Below are 23311 nucleotides of genomic sequence, written 5' to 3'. Positions count from 1 at the left end.
TTTCATCCCAGACTGAAGTGCATACATGAGCCACATACAAAGTGCTAGATTCGTGGTGTGGCCAGAGTGTGGCTTGTGAAGTCAAGATAGAGCCACGAGGTGGGGTGCAGTGACTGCCTTTATGTTACTCAGCTTTTTGTTACTGGAACAAAATACCTGAGAGAACCAGATCACTGAGGGAGAAGGTCTAGGGCAGGTCATGTTTCAAAGGGCTCAGACCCTGGTCCTCTGGCTTATTGCTTTGGGACTGTCTTGGCACTTTACATAGGGTAGGGGACATCACAGGGGGTTATTCACCTCATGCTGCCAGAAGCCACAGGAAGAGACAGGCCAGGCCATGGTCCCTATAGCCACTTAAAGGACATGTCACCCATGACCTCACTTTCTCCTACTAGGTCACTCCTCCTAAGGCCACTGCTGCCTCCCAGTAGTGCCAGCATGTGGGGACCAAACTTTAACACATGGGACTTTGGGGATACTTATCCAAACCAGAACAAAAGTACTTGAATTCTGTTTGACTCAGGGCCCCCCAACATATCTGTCCCTGGCATGGTTTATTTTGCCCATAGCCATTGTCATCATCGACCTCGGGACACCACAAAGGGCTCTTGCATCTCTCATGATCTAGAAGGAATGCAGAGTAGAGCAGGAGGGAGAGGAAAGGGAAACGGGGGAGCCCTGAGCCATGGCATGCACTGGGCATGCAGGGAGGGTCGTCACCATGAGGCGCAGCTTTGCTGACTGCTCCATCATGTGGCACTTAATAATAATTTATTTTGTTTACTGTATCAGGGATGGGCAATAAGTGAATTAATTCTCTGATCTCAGGTCACTGAATCACAGAGGGGATGCACACACAGCTCTAGTTAAATGTGCGCCTGGCCCACCATGAGGGTAAAAATAAAATGCCCCTGGGAGATGGAGCATGCTATGGCTTCCAGTTGAGGGGCATCAGGGAGGGGACTTGAAGCAGAAGGGGGTATTCCAGGCCATGTATGAGGGGAGCAGGAGCAAAGACAAAGGGGAGAATGTTGAGAAGTTGGTCCTGGCACGATGGACAAGATACAGCGTGATGGTGAGGGAAAACAGGCTGGCTAGTGAGATAGGTTGGGGCCAAACCCTGAAGATCTACATCAGAAAGTCACCCTAGTGATGGGCAGTGTGACTGTCTCCTGACAGGAGGATAGAGGATTCATGGGTCACCCATTCTGTGGTGATTGGTGCAACAGCTTGAACAAAGATGCCGTCTCTGAAAATTATAATCAGGTCACGCCCCTGGTGGCAACAGATGACCACTGTTCATTTTTCCCAGAGGAGCAGGACTGACCAGGGGTACATGGAGGATGCTTTCCACATTGGGTACAAATTTGGCAGAGAAAAGATGAGAAGACAAGAACCTTGACTCTTTGGACAGTTTCTAAATCTGAGTTCTACCAAAAGGGGCTGGTTGATGATGGTTGAGTCATAGCCACCCACGGAGAAAGAGGCCTGTCTCTTGACAGTGCCTAAAGCTGAGAAAATGTGGGGCCCTGCCAGGTGTCTGCAGCAGATTCTGAAAGACTTACGCTTATGTGGAGCAAAGAAAGGAATTGGCAACAGGTTCCCAGTGTGGCCCAGAAAGCATGGAGTCCTCACGATTCTGAGGCCATCTTGGAAACATGAGTTCTCCTCCGAGGCAGCCAATATGGCAAGGGGAACTTGAAATAACTTCTATGATGAAAGTAGGGGAACTTCTCTCCCAGAATATGCAGGAGAAGCTCAAGATAGAGCCACCAAGTGGGATGGGAGGTGCGTGTTGACAAATGGGACCAACAGGCTAGAATCAAATCTGGGGCTAATGCCCTCATATACCAAGTTACTCAATAGCCCAAGGCTCATCAGGGTCACCTGGTGATAGGAGGGACCATGTGATGTGAGGGAGGGGACACCCTCCCAGCACCCCCAGTGCAGCCCTCCTCCCTCTCCTGACCCAGGCTTTGCCTCTGCATCTGGATCCATCCTGGGGGCCATTATCTGGACTACAGAGGAGGATGCTTGCCTGGTCCTTCACTAAATGCACATCACTGTCCACCCAACCCTAAGCAAGTGCATCCTGTCCTTGTGCCCTGAGTGATACCCATATGGACCATCCCCCTGGGGCCTCTCCACAGCCCTATCCCAGGTAGCAGCATACACCTACCAAGGCTCCCTGCTGAGTACTCCTGGGTGGGTTCCCTTTCATCAGCAGCTCACAGGGAGTAACTGGATAACGTAATTATGGGGCAGGAGAAAAAGGCGTTTTGATTTTTGCTCTTTGAAGATTAGCCAAGCGCCCCACGGCCAAGGCTGTGATCACCTGAAAGGAAGTCTGCAGAGGAAGCGGCCACCTAAATTCTCCAGGTGCTTCTCGGGCGAATGACTTTGGAAACAGGCCTTTTCTGCCTTAGTCACTGGAGACTTCAGGAGCCTGCAGGCTGCTGGAAGCTGGTGGGTTTGCCCCTGTATGATTACGTAGGCAGGGCAGACAAGACTGGTGTCTGTGGATGCTGAGAACTCTGTGCAAGTCACAGAGAGTAACAGTGAGGAGCCAGCTCCCATCTCCGAGCATGCCTGGAACATTCCCGGTGCCCATCCAGCACAGAGGACGGTGAGAGGAATCACCAAAGAATATGATCCATGTTCCCATTTGAGAAAGTCTCTATGGTAGCAAAAGACATATCGCCCTTAATCCTGCTCAGAATCCTCTCCCTGGCCTCAAGCCCGCTTATCCTGCCATTCCTGCCACTTTCTGAAGCAGTTCTGGAAGTCCTCTTTCCTGGGTGCCCTGAGGAGGCATGATCAATAATGCGGCGAATGCTGTTGCCCAGTGCCACCCCATGGAAAAGCAATAAAAAAAATTGTAAAAAAATTTTACAAGTAAAAATCGTAAAAAAAAAAATGCCTCCTCATCCACCAACCTCACTGCATCAGGTCTTATGCGACTGCCAGCTTTTGCCCAAGGACAGGGCGACTGTAAAAGGTAAACATGAACCGACCCGTGTCATTGAACCAAACGTGACAGCACAGCTGAGGAACCCTGAGGAAAGAGGTCTTCCAGAGCTGCTCCAGAAAGTGCAAGAACCGTAAGTGTGCTCAAAGTGAGCGGAAGGGCTTTGAGGAGGGAATCCTGGCAGGACGTCCTTTACTGCAGTACTTTTTTAGATTTAAACACCCACTGGATTTTTTAAAAATCTATTTGCCTTTCGCAGGGTCTCACTATGCAGCTTGGACTCATGGTGATCCTCCTGCTTTGCCTCCTCAGCTCTGGGATTACAGGCATGTGCCACTACACCTGGACTCTGGCTGGCTTAGTCTACCCTGGGGGCAAAGCTGGCATAGCATGTGGTGCCAGGGATCAAACTGTGCTTCCTGCACTTGCCTAAGCTTGCCTAAGCAGGTGCTTTAGTCTGCTGAGCTATCTCGCAGACCCACCGCCGGATTGTTTAGTGCACCTTGTAAGCAATGCTACAGTGTGGCGTAGACCTTCCATGGGGTCTCAAGCTTCGGGGCACAGGATGCTGTGTGGCACCTTGGAGGCAGAGGCAGTGCTTCAGTGACACCTGTTTGAACTAGGAGTGTGCAGAAGGGGTGGATGCGGGATGACTGGTCACAAACGATGGCAGGAGGTCAGTTTCCTGCAGCTCCATGAGTAGATCCAACCTTCACGAAGCACAAAGCTACTTCCCCAGCAGTGTCACTGCTAGATACCCAGAAGCGAGGCATCATCAGTCCCTGCATTCCCAAAGCTCCTGAGAGAGAAACACTGCTCTCCTAGCTTCTGGTGGCCCCGAGTTTCTGGCCTTTGGTTTATAGTAACACAACTACAATCTCCACTGCTGTGCTCATGCGGCCTCTGCTGTCTGTGTCTGAGGCTCCCTCCTTTTATAAAGACACCAGTCAAACTGACCTCATCTAAGCCTGATTACCTGAAAAACTCTGCTCCTCAATAAAACCAGAGACATAGAACTTGAATGTGTCTGCTTAGGGGTCAAAGTTCAAGCTGTAACACGCAGGCGTATTGGAAATAGAAGCTGCTTCTCTGCTTTGCATATGAATCCCTGGAGTGAGGTAGGAGCTTGCCTCTTCAGCTTAGAGCTTACCCTGTAAAAGAAAGAATGGCTTTTGGACTATTGTTCTAAAGAGAGACAATCTGGTACAGTGTAAGAAATATACTGTTCAATAGCAGAAACTTAGAAATAGCTTTAGTGTCCCTTTGAAATGGACAAATTAAATAGTGCAGGGAAGTAGCATGCAGCTGTGAAAAATGATGGGTATTGTCCCCACATGTTTGTATGGAGAGATCTGTCCAGGTCTGTTTTGGCGTTGATAACAAAATGGTGTAAACTGAGTGGCTTATGACCAACAGAAATGTAGTTTGAATGGTTCTAGAGACTTTGAAGCCCAAGATCAAGTTGCTGGTGTCTCATGAGAGCCTCCTCCTCCTCCTCTCTGTGTCCTCAAACAGCGGACAGCAGAAAGATCATTTCTCTTTTGTCTATTCTTATTGGGGCAGTTATTTCACTCCTGAGGCTCTAATACCATCACATTGGGTGTTAGGTCTCAGTATGAATTTGGGGAACACATCCAGTTCAAGATCTCTAGGGTGCACATAGCAAAACACATGAGATGAAGAACAAGATTACAACATGTACACTTTGGGCACAAGAAGAGGAGCCAGGTGCCTGGGTGCATGTCCCTGCATCCCAACTGCATAAAGAGCAATCAGGAGGGCTTCAGAAGAAATGATTGAATCATTCCCTGGGAGTTAAGGAGGTACAATGATCGGGATAGGCAGGCTTCCTGATTTTTATTTTAGTGGAGTATTTTAATTTTGAACCATGGAAATAAATTTTCTACTGAAACTATGTTTCCATAAATTAAGCGCATCCCCCTGGGTTCTGGTAATTGCACTTTCAAGAACCTCTCCTGAGCATATTTTCTTAGACTCGATCAGAGATATGTGCTAGGATGGTGGCCATAGCCTTACTTCAGGAGTGAAGACCGGAAGTGGCTTGACAGTGTATTCAAAGTCGAGCAGTTAAGTGAGCTAAGTTTCAGCCATGCGGTGAAGCACAACGCAGCTATTACAGAGAATATAAAGCATGCATTGACATGAAAAGCTCCCGAGAGATATTTAGTTTTAAAAAAAAAAACCCTCAAGATTAAAACATTGTGCTCCCATTTAAAAAAAAAAAAAAATAGACATGAAAGCACCTGCAAGCAGGCACAGGGGCTAGGAGTGCTATTTCCGGTGCTGCTGTGCCAGCCCCGCCCCCAGGGGGCGCTGAGATGGTTTTGAGACTGGGCGTGGTGGCGCACACGTGTAATCCCAGCTCTTGGGAGGCTGTAAACAGGTGGATCACTGAGCCCAATCTAGTAGTGAGACCCTGAACACCCTGTAGACCCTTGCCTAAAATATGAAAATAAAATAAAATTAAATAAATAAATAAAAAATAAACATGATGCATCCAGGTATTCCCCTACATGGCCTATGTTCTTACTGAAAAAGAGCACGCACAGGTCCTCTCATCCGAATCTTCGTGTGTGTTTATGCATGGGAAATTTCTGCAAATAGATACTGTGCAAGAATACTGTGTTTGCTGCGGTGGCTTCTGAGATGAATGTGAGAATGTGTGTGTAGGAAAATTGTCACTTTTCATTGAAACGCTTCACTGGATGACTTTTATGTGGGACATGATTTTCCTTCTCAACTAAAAACACTGATAAATAAATAGCAACACATCTGTACAATGGAAATGATGTCTCGGAGTGTATGCAGAGCAAGGACACTCCTCCTGTGCTTACGCAGAACAGACCGCAAGGTACAGCACTTTGTGCAGTGTGCTTAATCTTTGCCTTTCAAGGTCCCCCATACAGTACACTGCCTGGTTCCCATTCTCTGTGTTGGGTAGCTCCTGGCACTTCTTACCACTTTGGCTTTGAGCATAGAACAACCTCTGCCTTTCTGTCTGAGGACAACGGCCTTCTGCTTTAGTCTTGCTATCGGTCTTTCAGTAGGAATGCTAGCTCTTAGCTGGCTTATAAACATGAACAACTCACCCCGCACCTATGGACCCCACATCTCACCTGCAAATAAAACACATTGCATTGCAGAGATGTGGGAAGAGCTTGCAAGAATGTAAACATGTGCTGTCTATCATGAGGGCCTGTGGTTGGACTCACCATGGTGGCTACCACGAACCCTCCTCCTCGTGGTGTGGCAGTTGGATCTGCAGTCTGGAGTGACCAGAAGGGGTTAGGTTTGCTGTGTCGTGGCTGAGGCTGTTGTCAGAAGCACAGCACATGGCTGCTGACTTGGGTCCCAGTGGCCACACTCCAGAACATCAAAGCTTTGGCTGCTAAGGATGGGTCAGAATTCACTAGTCTGTGTGCACACTTTCGACTTGTTGCCTGTTCAGGGCACCTGACTATCACATTTAGGGATGCTTGTGCCCCTGTTTCTTGCACCTGTGTGTTTTATCCAGTGGCTCCACTCCCAGGCCACTTCTGGTGTCCTTATGGCACCTAGTCTATCAGGCCTGTTTGTGTTTGGGTCTGTGTTTATAAACAGCATCTTTCAAAAACGGAAGCGAGAATATCCATGTTGCCTTTCTTCATCTTTACTGAGCCAAAAAGAAAAGCCCCCTACCCCTCCACGTTTTCTCCACTTCATCTCCCAGGGCAGCCCTGGGTCAAGTGGTTACCTTGATTGTGTGGTTGGCTTTCTGCCTTGGTGCATTTATGGGGCCTTTTATTATTGACTTTGGATTTCCCTATAAGGTACTCCAAAAATGCATTTTAAAATAGTCTCTAGTGGGCAGTTTACATTTTAACTGCTCCTTTCATTATCCTCCTCAGCACTCTGCCGTAGCTCCCTTTTCTAGAATTAAATAACCACAGGATAGCTCACGGGCTCTGTGTCTCTTTCAGATGTTGAACTTGGCCCTGCTGTGGTCTTTCTTATGTAGTGGCTCAGTCTCATGATCCCTCACTGTCATCACCTCCCTCCCAGTCTTTACTTCCCAGTTACCCAGCATCTTGATAAACTCAGCGCCAGAGAGTCAGGGCCATCTTGGTTTGTATCTTTGCAGAATTGGAGAACTACTGGCCATTCATTAAGGCAGGTGCTCACAGAGCTGTGCAACTTGTAAGAATGTGGTGGGACCAAAGAAAAGATCGGAGACTGCCATTTCCCACAAGCCCCTGGTTCCAGCGGAATAAAATCTCCTTCCACCATTCGTTAATCTAGGATTGAAGGCTGGAGATTTGCCTGTCTCTTGCGTTTTATTTTAGTAGCCCTAGTACTTTGGAGACCATTCATGCTAGAAATATAGTCTTGGGTTTTTATGGATTTCCTTGTTGCATCTACCTATATCACACTGCTGAATCCCAGCACCAAGCAGGCCCACTCACCATCCATCTCTTGACTCCACCACACCCAGCATCCCTCTGGGAACAGTCTGACCTCACTTGGTAAACAGGAACTCCATGCACTGTAGAACTTCTAGGGGAGCTTTCTGGTAGAGGGCAGCTCAGCGCAAGCCCAATACTTGTGAACACAATGTTTCTGAAGCTACAAGTCAAAGAGTGCTCCTCCCCCCTTACCACCTTCCTCAGCCCTTCCCCAATATGTCCTAAAGCTCTTGAAACTATGCTAGCAGGCCCAGGACCTCTTAGGTTTGGTCTACAATGGTTATACTTTTATTGCCAACAAGAAGGAATTTTTCCTTTTTTTTTTTTTTTTAGCTTCCTCATGTTTTAGTTAAAGAGACAATTCTATGTTTTGCTTCTGCTTCAAAGCATCAGGAAGGGCTGTAGAGATAGCTCAGCAATCTAAGCACCTGCCTGGCAAGGGCAAGGACCAGGGTTCGATCCCAGCGCTGGAGTGGCTGAGACTGGAGGATCACTGAGTCCAAGCTGCATAGTGAGACCCTGTACAAAAAAAAAAAAAATAGCAGTGGTTTGGATTGTTGCTTCCTGAGCTTTTCTCCTTTTTCTTTGCTTTTTCCCCCTGCATTTTCCTACTTTTAAGAAAACCAAGCATATTGCATAGTGGGAAAATAATAAACTTTATTTGGAAAAAATAGTTCAGATGTCATTTGAAGCAGCATAGGCAATCTCCACCTCAAATAAGAAGACTGATGATCATCCTATTTGAAAATAAACCACTTTTATTTGAAATCAGTCAATTCTAATCAATACCAAGAAACAAATGCGTAATTGCTCCAGAGTCGTGAGGAATTGCTCAGCTCTATCTTCATGAAAAGCCGTTTTACATTTATGAAGGCTTGAAAGCGAGGCATGTTATTTTTATCAACACAGTTACAGGTCTCAGGAAAATCAAGTAGTCATCGTTTGGAGTGTCTTTATTCAATGAATGCTGGTTCTTTTATAAAACCTAGGCATCTTCTATTAAATGAGTTAATGCCCCAGCTTAAAAAAATGGTATAGTTAAATAGCTAGAGAAAAAAAAAGACAAATTCAAACATTAGCTGGGTATTTTATACTTTAAATATATGCATAGTTAATACTGTGAAATCTCTAACTATATACAAAATGCCTTAGACTACTGGATCCTTAAAACTGTGTTTTGCCGAAAACTAGATTGGCTTCATAGAGATACATATCAGCCCCAACCTTACATAGGGGTAGTATTTTATTTTATTTTGGGTTAGCAGAAGGAGTCAGACCTCTTTCTTTAAAGAACATTAAATAATTTATATGCAGTTTGGATTGTGTCTGATTATGGAAGTTGGTCTCCAGAGCCAGGCTGCAGAGGGATGGGGTGAAGGGAGAAGAGTTGTATTCATGAGGGTGCGCAGCCTGTGTGACCTGAAGGTCAGACAACGGCAGACACAAGGCCTGGGCCTACGTGGAGAGGGGCTGGATGGCCAGTGACAACATCACTCGTGTTCTGCAGACATTGCAATCAACTGTGTATTCCCACCTCCACTTTTTTCTCTAATGTTTTCTTGATATTCTTCTTAATGTCATAAGGAACATAATGACCCCTTGAGAATCACTCAACTTATTTTTAACCATGAGCTCCCAAGGAACACCACCAGCATCGTGTTGAGCTGGCCCTTGGCCACTGAGGGCAGAGGGGAGCACAGAAGCACCTACTGCATACCTGCTGCTTCTAGACACGGGGTGGCGCAGGGGTGGTGAGCTCTCACCAGAGAGACCTTTCTGTTTCTGCCTCCTTCCTAGTTCTGTGTTTAGGCTTACTAACTCCTGGAGCTCTTGGACCATCCGGGTCTGTCTGCTCCTTCTTGTGACCATCCCAAGACACTTGCTATTATCCGACTGTGGAGCAACCATTGAGTAGCACAGGTACTGGGAAGGGCTCCGCTGTTCCATCTGAGAGGTGCTAGAAGACACTTCTGGTGTTGGTGCCTCATTTTGAAGATGAGCTCCTCTCAGGCCCTGAGGAAATGGCATTTCCTGGGAAGCTGAACTTGCTTTGGATTGTGGGGCTAAGCAAGCTGGCCACGCTGTCCCCCTTTTTGTTGATTTGCCTGCTACCAGGTGGCCAGAAAAGGTATTTGTATTCCTGTCTGTGATCCCAAATTTGCCTGGTATTTGGCTTTCTTAGTCAAGAGATGAAGGAACTGTGCTCTGGCCCAATCAGGAAGATATTTGTGCAGCTTGTCTTGCAGAGGTATGAAAACTGAATCCAATACTTCTCCCAGCCGCACACAGAGGTAGGCAGTCCTGAGCAAGGATGAACTCACCTCTGGAATGCTGAGTGTGGCTCTAGTTTTCTTCCTCCATCTTTCCTAACCAGCCCCAAAAATATGGTGGCGTGAAAATCAAAGCAGAGAAGAACACAAGGTGAAATAGGATCTCAACACGAATAGCCCCCTTTCTGCACTACTGAATGTGTGTTCTTAGGAACTGGGGTCCACTGAGGACCAACCCACCAAGAGCATCTCTGCCCAGCATCTGGAGCTACAGAGTCTGGGCGCAAAGCCAGCAACACTCCCGAGAGGCCCTTGGATGTGCCGTGCTACTGTTCAGAGGATGCCACAGCACGAGGTTGAGGCCAGTGCCTAGACAGACCAGAGGATTTGGACGAAAACTCAACTGAAAAAAAATTAGAAGGTAATATCACTAATACTATTGTTATTTCATATGTTGTGATGAGTGCGGCCAGATGCCATCGTGACTCTGACGAGTAGTCGGTTAGTTGCATTGCGCGGTAGCCTATAGCTGAAGTGAAAAGGTATTTCTGAGTCAAGTTCCCAGAAGAGGTTTTCCTCCAAACTCCTGCCTGCCTTCAGAAGGGTTACAATGGATCTGTAATACTCCTTGCCCGGCCTAGTATTGTGATTTATGTTAGCTAACCATCTCCAGGAGGAGCGCCCAGGGACAGCATTGACTTGGTTTGTTTTTAGGCTTCATGGACGTCAAGCATGAGGTTGGTCTTGAGGGCCCAGCCCACTTGGAAGTCACTTCATCACAGCGTGGGTCAGGGGAGGCTCTGAGGATGCCTGGAGCTCACCTTACTTAGGAGCCCTTCACAGTTGTTGATCTCTTATCCTCAAGACTGGGGCTTCTCCTTTCAGCACACAGGGCAGCTTCTACCTGTCTCCTTTCAGACAGAGGTGCGGAAAGGTCCTTTGGTGGGGGGCAGAAGTGGGCTCATGTGATGTCCTGCTGACTGCATCCTCTTCCTCATGGGTGGGCAGGAAGAGATCCCTTCTTCCTGCCCTGGGTTGCATCTTTGGAGATTCCTTGGTGGGTGGTGGGTGGGTGAGTGTGTGGGTTAGGATTCATTGGTGCTTCTGTATTAAGGAACTGGTCATGCTGTTCTCCACAGCAGTGGGCTGAGGCGGGGATCCTTGGCCTTTTTCTGTAGTATAGAGGGGTAGGGTGCTGGATGGATGGCCATGGGGGAATATTCTCTACAGGGTTCCCCTGAGAGGAGCCGGAGTTTAGTCCATGTCTCTCCATTTCCTCTCTGAAGATGTCCAGTGCACACCAAGAGGTGACAGCAGGAAGATGGCCTTGCGGGGACAGTGAGCAAGAGCATCACCGCTCTTTTTCATCTAGCAGTTGGAAAGCCAGCAGATCCAGGGCCAGGGGCAGCTCAGAGAGACCAGAAAGGCATTTTGGCCAGTCTAGGGTGTTCACTATGAAGTCAGTAGTTAGTGACATTAAGAAGTTCAAGGCTTAGATTGCGAGAGAAGAGTCGGTGACATTGACCATGGGACACCAAGCCTTATAAAGAGCCTCATGGAGACCTCCTCCACTTCTTCTCTTCCACTCCACCACTTCCTCACAGACCCGAAGCTGCTTGCTGATGCGCAGTCCAGCCAGGTGAGCAATCTCACCACACAACCACTCCCAAGCACGCAAACCCATGGCTGTAGACCCCAGGGGCCTTTTGGCACCAACAGTGCTTCCCCACCTCCCCATCCCAGCCACCCCAGTTTGGACCTGCACACCAGCTTCCTTCCTGGCTGTGCCTAGACAGGCAAAAGCCAAGGTCAGCTAAGGTCGAGAATTGTGGGTTTGTCTGGAGGGAGTTTGAAGTCTGGTCTTGGAGCGTCTGCAGGTGTGAGCAACTGGCAACGAGTACGTCTGCCCAATGCCAGAGCCACGCAGTCCCTCTGCATCCCCTAGCAAGACATAGACTCATCCTAACTAGAGCGCCTGGGCCTTGGGCTTGCAGGTTCAGCATGGAGGGACAGGGCTGGAATTTCCTAAAGCATCTGAGAGCTATTAGGACGCTGGCAGAAAGGACTGAGACCGCCCATAGGTGGCTTCCCAGAACGACCCCAAATCCATGGACCTAGGCTCTGCAGGCAGGTACAGAGGCATATGTTTCTCTCCTCCCTGCCTGCCGGCTTCCTGCATGTCCAGACAGAGGGAGCGTTGACTCTTATAGCTCACAGGCTGCGGTCCCAGGAAACAAGCAAGAGTGGCTGCTGGTAAGGTTCCAGCGTCAGGGAGGAAGTAGGGTCTCTGAAGTCGGTGAAGCCAGTCTCATGGGGGAAGCAGCATCCTCAGCAGCAGGAGGGTGAGGGTGCCTGTGCTCAGGGCCGGCTGAGGCGCTTGGCGACATCAGCGTAGGCCAGCTCGATCTCGCTGTCGGCTGCGCAGGTGTTGGTGAACTCGTCCCGGGCGTAGGCATTCTTGAGGTACCGCCGCAGGCCTGTCATCTCAGCAGGGAAGTCATAGTTGCGGTATTTCTTGGCCACGACCTGAGCAGAGAGATGGAACAGAGACAGGTGAAGGAAGAAGGCGGGGGCTGTAGAGATAACGCCACTGTCTAAGCGCCTGTCTGGCAAATGTAAGGACTCAGATTCAAATCCTGGTAACGCATGCTATACCAGTCTCAGGACCAGGGGCGCACAGTGCCAGCCACAGAGATCGGCATGTTGGTACATGCCTTTAATTCTAGTGCTAGAAAGGCTGAAAACAGGAGGATTACTACAAGTCCAAACTGCATAGTGAGACCCTGTACCAAATACATTAATAAATAAATAAGATTTTTTTTTTAAAAGGAAGAAGGCCATCCTCAGCAAGTGTCCAGGGGCTGGCCCAGGGCATGAGCACAGCAGGAAGACCCCTGTGCATGCTGTGGGCCATCCCTGAATGTGTGCAATGTGAGGGATGGGGCTGCCTCCATGTTTTATATCTATTTCCCCTTTTGCCTTGTGGTTCTACAACTAGTGACTTTTCCATAGGAAATAATCATAGATGTGGACAAAGGCTTCACTATACTGCTAGACAACAGCATCCTAAGTGGCACAGAACAGTGTACAAGACCAAGGGCCAGTGATATATGCGTGGGTAGGTAAATACCTGACAGTACATAAATACAATGGCACCCACAGAGGTGTTGAAATTGATGCTGCCCAGCAAGATCTCATTGCCTAGAAAGCTCAAGACTGTTACACTAGGGCTGGCCAAATAGCTTAATGGATTAAAGCACCTGCAAGCAGGTGCAGGGGCAGGGGATTCGAACCCTGGGCCTGCCATGCCAGCCCCGTCCTTGGCTCGTGCTGAGAAGGCAATTGAGACTGGGTGTGGTGGTGCGGGCCTGTAATCCCAGCTCTTGGGAAGCTGTAAACAAGCGGATCACTGTGAGTCCGATCTAGTAGTGAGGCCCTGAACACCCTGTAGACCCTTCCCTAAAATACACACACACACACACACACACACACACACACACACACGACTGTTACACTGAACCATTATATAGCACAATTGCAGCTATAATTCTAGTAGGATGGAGAGTAGGTAACTGCTAAAAGGTGAACCCTGGGTCTTCCCATTTTTCTACACATGGGACTTCTTTATGAGCTCCCCCCTCAGTTAAAATGAGTGATGTGGGTGGTCCCCCCTCAGTTAAAATGAGTGATGTGGGAAGCCCACACAAAGTCTGCCTCATGGAAGGGAGGCCAGTGATTGAAGGTGACAGCACCAGAGACCTGTGACAAGTGCTGGCCATCTGGGATGGGAGGGAAGGGAAGTCACACCCATGCCCATCCCATAGCTGCCCTGTGGTTACTTTGAGAGGTAGCTGCCTTCCCTGTGGGGCAAACCCACGGGGTCCTGGGATGAGATGCCCTGGCCAGGTGTGCAAGGGCCCACAGAAAATGAGCTCCAGCAAAAGACGTTCTTCATGGATCAACAGCAGAGCCTTAAATGTGTCCATGCAGAGGTTATACTTCAGGGCTTTTTGTTTTTCTGATGCTGGGGAATCAAACCAAGGTTGCTGTGTATGTTGGCCAAGGACCCAAGTTCTCAAAGGACAGGCTTATAGCTTGAAAAGTGGGGAGACGTGATGTATCAATCCACTTGTGTTTGTATGTGGTCTCTCTTCCTATTTGTGTCAGGGTGACGTGGTCTCTGTGCTGGGCTAGGACAGGTTGCCAGATGACCCTTTGCCATCTTGGATACCTGTTGCGCCCTGGGCCAGGGACACTCTGGTCCTTGGCCTGGGCTGGACCCAAAAGGCAGCAGACAAGAGTGTGTATGTGCAGCTGGGATGCGCAGGGACGTCCAGGCTCATGCTGTGAATCTGTTCTTTCATATGAAAACAGCTCCATAGCCCAGCTTAAGCTTTGGCATTTGAGGCTGCACTGGAGGCTGCTCAGCTCCCTGCCCCTCAGCTCTTGTGCAGGGAGAGACTTGCTGGATCCTGGATCTGATAAGGGGGATCAGCAAAAACACAAGGCGACAGCCACGAGGCCTGGCGCCCTCGCTTCCTTCCTCCCATCCTCATCTGGTCCCAAGGCTCCAAGGAGAGGTCTACCGAAGTCCTACAAGGACAAGGATTTACTTGGCCCTTCGTGGCTGCAAGCAGCTGGGGGAATCAGGCTGATGCACTGGACCGGGAGAAGGGTTTGTTCAACTGATTCAACCGATAATTCTTAGGTGGTGGTTAATATGTGTCAGAGCATCAGTAAAAAGGTGGCAAGGAGAGATGACATCTGTAGCCTTCCCTCCAGCATGGAAAAGTGACATCCTTCGGGTCTAAGTATCCCTCAGAAAAGGGAGAAGATAGCACACCCTGGAGTGGGCCGCACACCAGTGAACAGCCTCAGAGTAACCTCACTTGGCAACTCCTACAAGTGACGGTTGGCCTGGCTCTGAGCCCAGGGAGTCTTCGTATTAACGACTGTGCTCACCCATGAGCTCCTGTTTCTGACTGAGGCTGGCAGCACCAGTGCACGCCCGGCTGCTATTTCAGCCAGGCATGGGTGGGCTCTGGGTAGAGGAGAGTCTGCACGGGCAGCTCAAGACTGCAGCTGCAAGAGGCACAAACCCCGCCCTCGGAGGGTAGGGTCTGGTTCTTCCTGGAGAAGGGTAGTACAAACGGTATCATCAGAGAAGGGTGTGGCGGACAGGCTTGTCTGGAGGCTTTGGCTATAACTGCTGTCTTCAGAGGGGCAAAGGAGGGTCACAGTATTCTGGGCTGCTCCTGAGGGTGGAGGGGCGGCAGGGGATACCTGTGGGACTCCCAAGGTGAGGTATTGTCATAATCAGAGCTGTGCTAATGAGAATCCTGGCTCATTCAGCACGGGGGTTCTGTCACTGGGAATCGTGCCACCATCCTGCACGAAGTCCTGTTCCAGAAACAGCAGGAAGCTGACCAGTTTGGATTTGGAGATTATTTTTAAATTTCTTTCTTTTTGAATTCAGAGAACTGTGTAGGGTTATGCCATATCACCAAAGGTCAGGGAGGTCCCTATCTGATGCCCCTACAGCCTCCCCAGGCATGTAGCTGGCCACGAGGAAGAGGATGGTGGCTCTCCAGGGAGCTGATGCAGGGTCTGTGCACCAAAGACACAGATGGGGAGATGGCTGCATCAATGGAGATGCGCTCTATGGAGGGGCAGTTCCAGGAAGGGGCCTTTGGGGTACTCCGACTGCATCCAGCATTCACTCTTCTATGTGGAAGACCCACAACAGGCAGGCATTTCCACACCACACTTTCTCTGTGTATCTCTAAGGTGAGTAATAGCCACACATTTAATACACACAGACAAGCTCCAAGAAGCCAACCACCATCCAGCAGTGGTTCCTGGCTCCAACCCCACGTGGGCACCACCCTGACACAGCCATGCAGGGGCCTCCTGCAGCCCCTGTGGCCTGAGCCTTCTTACTTTGACCACGTGGAGCTTAGGCAGCAGGTTGCAGTCTGCCAGGGTCAGCTCATCCCCATCGAGGAACTTGCGCCGGGAGCCCTTGCCATCATCCCCGCGTGTGTTGGTGTCGATCTCCTCAGGCAGAGGAGCACTCAGGTAGTCATCCAGCTTCCTCAGAGCCTTGGTCAGGCCCCGCTCGAGGGCTGCAGGAAGAGCAACAGAAGGGCATTTATTCTACTCCCTCATCCCCAGATGGAGACACAGGGTTCCCTAGGAAGGCAGCTTTCTCAGCATCTTGTCCTCCACTCTGCCAGCTTACCACCCATCCAGGATACCTGGGAGCCCTCAACCTGGGGCCACATGAGGTGTCCCATGCTAGAGAATGCAATCAACACAGGCAAATCCTGGTTCAGAATACAGAAACACAGGCCTTGAGATTCCTACCACGTGCTCACAGCATTTATCTCAAGCAGGTACAGCAACACGCCTCAACTTTCACGTTACTGTGCCCATCTGCCTCTTGTACCTATTCTACAGGAAGGCCGCATGTAAAGTGTGCAGGAAAAAGAGGCGGTTAAACAATGGAAACGTCTAAATGTCCTGGAACAAAGGATCACCTAGGATCAGACCCTAGGTGAGTGTTCCCTGTGGCTAACCCAACCCAAGAGGGGAAGGGGACACCACTGGTGGGATCAGGGACAACCCTGTAGGGTGCCCAAAGCACCTGAGAGGCAACCTGGAGATTACTTGGGGTCTGTTGCTAAAACCCAGAGCTGTCCCTAGTGACAAGGCCAGGGCACCATGTAGCAGTGTCACCATAAAAGCGTACTCCCAGTTGCTCAGAGACTTGGTGGGGATGGAGCCCAAAGAACGAATGCCCACAGGAGGATGGTGTGGCAGGAGGCTGTCACAGTCATACCCCAGTCACTATCTATCAAACCGCTTAGATACAGGAGCTGAGCAAAGCGCCAGAGAACAGGGTAGGGTGTCATCACCCCCGTGAGTTCTTGCACGAGGAACCACAGAATCCATTCCAGTACCAAACTCTAGCCTAGAATCTCCCCACCTTAGCCCAGAGGGAAGCCAGTTCCCAAGGCACTGCACTTCTGTCACCAGTTGTCCCTGAGAGCTGTTACCCTAGGCTCCGGTTGAGTTCAGCCCTGGGGTGCAGGCCAGCAGAGGGGATGGGGTGTCACTCTCTGGAGGAGAAGCCAGGCAGGCAGAGGACCGCACTGTGGCTCACAACTCCCCAGAGGTGCCTCCCTAGCTACTTCTCACAGCCAGCCGCGTGTGTCTTTCTGTGGACACCTTTTGTTGGAGACAATGGAACAGCACAGCCCGGGATGAATCCCCCGAACCCTCACTGGAAGGCTCCATGCCAGCTGGCCGGGGGCTGGACACGGTCTCTCCTTGCTTCCTTCTCCCTGGGGTGGCGCTGACTGCGAGCCTCATCTGCTTTGTGTTCCCAGCTTGGGAGGACAGAGTGAGCAGCCTGGGAAAATGCCGCATGCCCTTCGTGACTGTCTAGACTGGGATGAGATCCGCAGGCGGTCTGGGCGAGGGTGGGTACCAGGCTAGACAATACACATTGTGCTACAAAGACAATGGCAAAATCTTGGTTATAATAGGGAAAAGAAAGATTAAATGGAGTGTTAGTCAAGTTTGGCCAGCTGACCCCATCCTAGGGAGGAGAAGGAAAAGGAGACACTGTACGTTCTAATTCCAGATGTCTCTGGGTACCCTGGGCAGCCACAGCACTGGTCTCTGCCCTGGTCAATGGGCTGGGAGTGGCCATGAAACTTGGTGACAGAGCCTAAAACCACGACTGGAGCTGTGGCTCGTTCTGAGACACATTTTACTGCCCTCTTGAGTGGGCCCTGGAGAGGGGCCAAGAACATAGGAAGGGGCTGTGGCCCAGTGCTTACTTGGGCTTGGATTTTGATCTCACTCAGGGGGGCTCACTGGGGCTCTGCCCACTTGTCCCCTTCGTTGTATGGGGCTCTTCCAAGGCCTTGGACCTGATTTTTAAAGTCTGTTATTTGTTCTTACTGTGTTGGCTTCAGACCTCAGAAATTCTGCCAATCCAGGGACCTGGAATGACCTTGGTAAGTCCTTCAACTCACTGAGCATCACTTTCCTCACCTTGATAGGGAAATGAAGGTTCCCTAAACCCTCATTTGATCACTTTAAGGATTAACTCTGATGACACTGGGTGAGTGACTATCCCAGAAGACAGGTGATGGCATCATCGTTCTTGTAGGCCCCAATGTACCATCCCCCTGCTCCTGGTCAGTGTGTTCCTGAAACTTCCAAAGGGTGGCAGAGAATTGTGCCAGCTCTGAGGAGGAAAATACACATCCTGAAGCATCACCCCCTTTGCTTGTTTAATGTATGCCTCTCATCCTGCCCCTTAAGCTTTCCCGGGATCCTCCTTAGTGAAAAGCTGTGTTGACAGGCATACCACACCCATGGGCCAAAGCATGGCAAAGACACTGGCATCCAGTGGCATGGGTAACCCCCATGCATTCTCTGCCAGCACCCACCCACCTGCTCACTCATCCCTCACCCTGGGCACAAGCTGGAAGCGTAGATGAATGATATCTTTGGCTGCTGGTCCCCCAGTCAGGAAACTTCATATTGAATATTTTCTGCTCTGGTAAGAGTGAGATAGGCACAAAAGAAAGAGAGGGACCAAAAGATGCTAATTCCTTCTGTGTTTGTGTTTGGAGCTCTCCCTCCAAAAGACACCCCCAGACAAATAGGGACTACAGCAAGAGACCTTGGTGAGCACCCTGAGACCCAAGATTCCCCCATCCCAGGGTTTGACGGATCTTCGGTCCCTTAGCTGCCTTCTCCCCCTTCTGCGTCTGCTCCCCATCAAGATTTATTCTGTACCACACACAAACGCACTGGGTAAAATATGCGATGAGGAAACAGGGGGAATAGTTCATAAATATTCTCAGCCATATGCAAACAATCTCAAATTTATTTTTCTCTTTTTTTTAAAGGAGGAAAAAAAAATCCACCCATTCCATGATCACTTCCAGATTCATTGAGGTTGATGTTACATAAGACCTAATATTGTTTTCTCGTCATAGAGAAATAATGACTTGGAAACGGCAATTTGAGCTAAGAAAATAATATAGTCTTACCAGGGTATGGAGGTTGTGCAGGGACTGAGCAGCCAAGATACTAAGCTGGCCTCCAACACGGTCCTGCCAGCAGGCACGGTGCCTTGGTTGGCTGGCAACTGGGGGCAGCACCAAGAGCACAAGGCCTCCAAGACCCCAGGGACCCAAAGCCCACACAGTGAAGGACCGATGGGGTGTGGCCTCTCCGTAGGAGTCATGCCTCACCTCTGACTACTGTGTAGCAGAATGGGCATCTGTTCCATTGTTCCACCAAGAGGGAGGTCCCCCTTACTAGCTGAGCTCACTGCCCTGTGCCTGTCATGTCTCCCTTCTGTCCCATTCCCTAGCACTTACTGCATTTCCAAGGTGACCCAGGGAGGCATATCCCTTTGATATACCATGTAGCTGTTGAGACGACAGTTATGACAGCCTCCTGTAGCCTGTAGAGACACAGAGGCTCAGATTACCCGGGCACACCCCCTCACGCAAGCACGTGCTCAGCTGGGCCCTAAAACACCAACTACTCCCAGATACGCAGTAAAAATCTTCCCTACTCAGTCTTCAACTACTGTGGTCCTCCTTGCAGGTCCCCATGCTCTGTGTAGTAAGGAAACAACCGCTTTAATTCAGTGGGTTCTGGATTATAACCCAGTCTGATGTCATAATCTAAACAGTCCCTTGGAGGCACTCTGCCTTTTCCACACAAAAGTGCTCAGTTTCTGAGCAACCTGCCTCTCCCTTCTCTTGCCAGTTGGTGACTGGGGTGGGGTGGGGACAAGGCTGCTGTGACTTCATGCACCAGGGAAGTGGAGGTTCTTCAGCCCACAGGCAGGGAAGCCCTGGGGCGTCAATTCCTTCCACTGAAAAGGGATGTTGCCCTCTCCAAATACCCAAAAGATACCCAAGCAATGCAGGGTATGGCATTCTTGGGCCCCCTTCTCTCATCTGTCCCCAAGTCCCCAGAGTGAGGAAGGGGTGGCTTTTCTTTGCCAGGCCACTACCCATCCACACCAGAGCCCGAGTCTCCTGGCTGGGCACACATGCAGCAGCATGCTCTGTTCTGAGTACGGAGTGCTCCAGCTGGGGAATTTTAATGGGTGAAGAGACAAAACAAAGAATTTAGGAACCCCAAGACAGGAACTACTCTCTGGTGGGAAACTCTAACTGGAATGTCAGAAGCTGAATACTGAATGGACTTTCTTCTAATGCCATCTACATTCAGGAATCATAATACTCTATAGCTGAAGGAAGGCTGGGATGAAGTAGAATCTATCCTTAGAAAGGTGAAGAGAAACGTGATTTCAAAATGATAGTACTGTCCTATGAATTAGGAGCAAAACCAGGACTGAAAAGCAGGCTACTGAGTTCCACAATTTAGGTTACTTGTACTCCATGAGGCCACTTCTGGATGCCAGGGGATGGATGTCCCACCACTCTTTGGTGTCCCCATGACCAGACACACACCTTTTTTCACATACCCTCACTTCCCTGGTGACAGAGGACAGTGTTTCCTAGTGTCCTCCCAGCTAACCTGACAGCATATTTGTTTTTAGCTAGAATTCTTGAAATAGTTGGTAGCAAGCGTGAGTCGGGAAGCAGGGACCACCAGGGAGGCCTGTACACGGCTTCTCAGCAGCCAGCGCCCACTCTGTCTGTGACTGGGGCTACTGCTGCCACCAGTCTGTGGTAGGTAGCTCAGGACAGACAGTGAGAGATCCACTTTGACTTTGCCTAGGACAAAGGAAACACCTCAGTTCTGAGGTACCTAGAGGACTGAACGAGAGCTCTGCTTTCTGTCCTCTCCCTTGAGCTCATGTGCACATAACCAAAGAATATTAGAAAAGAAAAGGAACAAGACAGCTATGTTTTAAGGGAGACTGTGACAGTGGAGATTTCTCTGCCAGTCACTCACTCCTGGCCACACCTTGCTGACATTTGATAGCTAAACACATAAATGATAAACTGAAGGGAAGGAAACCCCACTAGGAAGAGTTGTGCTCCTTCAGCCTCTCGTGAAAAGCAGCCTTTCTGTCTGGGCCCCTCTGAGAGGGAGGAGGGGACACTTCCAGGAGAATCGCCCAGGACTAGGGCTGGGCTGGCACAGGGCCCCGGAAGGCAGGAATGCAGAGGGGAGGCGCAGGCCAAGCACATGCTGTTGCGTCGCGGCACTTCAGTGGGAGCCGCAGATGTTCTGGGAGATGAGGCTGTTCTGCTCTGTGCGCAGTAGTGTGATCCCCACCCTGTGCATGGGAAACCCCACAGAAAGATGTGCATCCACCTTTCGGATGGCCGGGCTGCCTGTGAGAGACAGCTGTGCCCAGGCAAAGTTACAAACAGGTGGCAGTTGGGGTGAGGGTGGTGGCGGGTCTTCCTGGCTCCTTGCCCTCTTCCAACACATCTGCACTGGGTCTCTGGGCACCGTGACCAGGCCAGGCTGATCCTGGAGGCTGGGGCAGGGCTTGCGGAAGGCCTGGCTCCCTCATTACACGTGGTGCTCCCCTCTCTGTCCCAGTTTTCCCGAAAGAATCGCCAGTGGGTGCTATGCTCCGAGGCACCTCCAGGAACCTGGAGACCGCTGCCTACGATGGAGACAATCTCTGCATAGCCTCTTCCTGAACTCTGTGGTAAGTCTATTGAAGAACTATATTCTGAGTTGCTTATATTTGGTTTAGGTTCAGAAGAATTATTCCAAACAAGAAGAACAAGCACAACACACAGGCACATACACATGCGCACGTGCATGCGCATGCGCACACACAAGCACACCCACTTTTTTTTAAAAGACAAGATCCTTTAGCAGTGGTTTGTCTCTTCGTGGTAAAGAATTTAGGGTCACATTATATGCCCTTCATAGAACATATTTCTAAAGTTTGAAGGGAGGATTGGACAAGAGAGACAAATCCCAGGTCCAGGTAATGTTCTAAATCTCCTAAACGCCACAGTAAATTTGAAGAGAAAGATGATCACGTAGCCTTGAAATTTATGCTTCCTTTTGGGTACTGCAGTCTGTACCAGGCAAGCACCCAGCATGTTTATTTATGGGGTGGGAGAAGAATTGGGTGCCAGCCACTCCAGTCATGGGGCGGTGGCGCCCTCTGCTGGCCTCTCTGTGCCTTCCGTAGGAACCCAGATGTGTGGTTCCTATTAGCTTGCCCCAAAACTCATAAATAGTTGTAAAACCCGTTGTGCTAATAGAAAGGACGATATAAATACTGACCGAAGCTGTAACTGCTGCTCCTAGCAGTTCCGTAGCTGACAGCATCGGGTTGACATCTGTAAGGTTTCTATGGTTACTTTCTAACAGTTTATTTTTAAGCATCAGGGTAGAGATTAGGTACAATGTAGATGTGCGGGACTGTCTAACTTTCCAGTCCAGAGGATGGAGTTGCCCTGGAGCTGTGTCAACTCTCTTCCTGCAGAGAGCTGCAGCTGAAGCAATTTGGCTTTCCACACCCTCTGATGGCCCTGGCATTAAGAAAAGAGCCATTTGCAAATTTAAAAACCGAGGCTCTGCCTCGCTCAGCTCAGTTTAAATGTCTCCTGGCTTGGTTTAATTCTGTGAATATTCTGTTTTTGCATTCCCTTCCTTGGCCTGGTCTTTTATTTGTCAGATACGCATGCACCCTTTCCGTGCCCAGTGTGGCCAGGTTGGGGGCCCTTGTCCCTCCTGGCCTGGGGGAGGGGGGATAGAGGTCCGGGGCTTTAGCTGGGGCTCATTGGGCACATTTTGGGGACACAAATGGTGGTCATTCAATGTGTATTTGTTGGTTTATGGGCTTGATTGGATTACAGTTACCTAAATGACTTACTCTTGTTTCAGCTCAGCACCTCCTGCATTTTAGATAGTGGGTGACATCAAGTGTAACACGCAGGAGCATGGGCCATGGGGACAGCAGTCCTTACTCTGCCTCGCTGTAGCCCAGGGGCTGCATGGTCTCTGTACCTCGGTTTCCTTGTTTGTGCCCTGAGCTCACAGCGTCTCTTCCCTGAAGGTTGCTGGGAGTCCTGCGTGAGTCAGTGCCTGTGGAGGGGTGGAGCAGCGCCCAGCGCGCAGCAAGTGGCGAACACAAAGCTGCAGAGTCCCCACTTGGGCGCCCCCTGCTGCGCCCCACGCCTACACACCCAGAGACCCCCCACAGGGTGTTTTATCTGTGCGGCTTTCTCTACACAAGTCTTGGATCTACCCGTTAGAAGCCACAGAGTAGCAGATTAAGTGTGCAATCTTATTCTCTTACACAATATTTCTGCGTCTTATAGTCAAGGAGGATGAATGATACATATTTTGTCAACCCTAAAAGGAGAATCTAAATTGCATGTCTTTTGGGGGGAGGGTACATCAGATACTTTCACCATAGGAGCAAATACCTATGCTTGAAAGTGAACTATATGCAAGAATTCCTTTTCCTCTTCTTTGGTGTTAATAGAAAACAGAACCTAGATTTTAGTTTTCAGGGTAGCAACAAGCCCAGTGAAAGACACTCACTTTCTCAGAATTTCAGGTAGAAGAGGATGAACAGCAAAGTTATGGCTGTTCTGAAATTTATCAATGGAGTCTCA

The 23311-nt window shown here is 49.7% G+C and overlaps 1 protein-coding gene across 1 annotated transcript in view; it reads right to left on the bottom strand.

Moving 5' to 3' along the window:
• Positions 1–8068: 8068 nt before the first annotated feature.
• LOC101592847 (chloride intracellular channel protein 5) overlaps positions 8069–23311 on the bottom strand; it is a 72479-nt gene continuing 57236 nt past the window's right edge. The window contains exons 5-6 of the mRNA XM_023719359.1: positions 15642–15826; positions 8069–12227 (exon numbers count right to left, since the gene is read on the bottom strand). Of these exons, the coding sequence (XP_023575127.1) occupies positions 12060–12227; positions 15642–15826 (353 nt within the window). The 3' untranslated portion in view covers positions 8069–12059. The remainder of the gene's footprint in view (positions 12228–15641; positions 15827–23311) is intronic.

Source organism: Octodon degus, unplaced genomic scaffold, assembly GCF_000260255.1.
Source record: "Octodon degus isolate 3935 unplaced genomic scaffold, OctDeg1.0 scaffold00005, whole genome shotgun sequence".
Taxonomy (NCBI): Eukaryota; Metazoa; Chordata; class Mammalia; order Rodentia; family Octodontidae; genus Octodon; species Octodon degus.
This window is presented reverse-complemented; position numbering and strand designations above follow the sequence as displayed.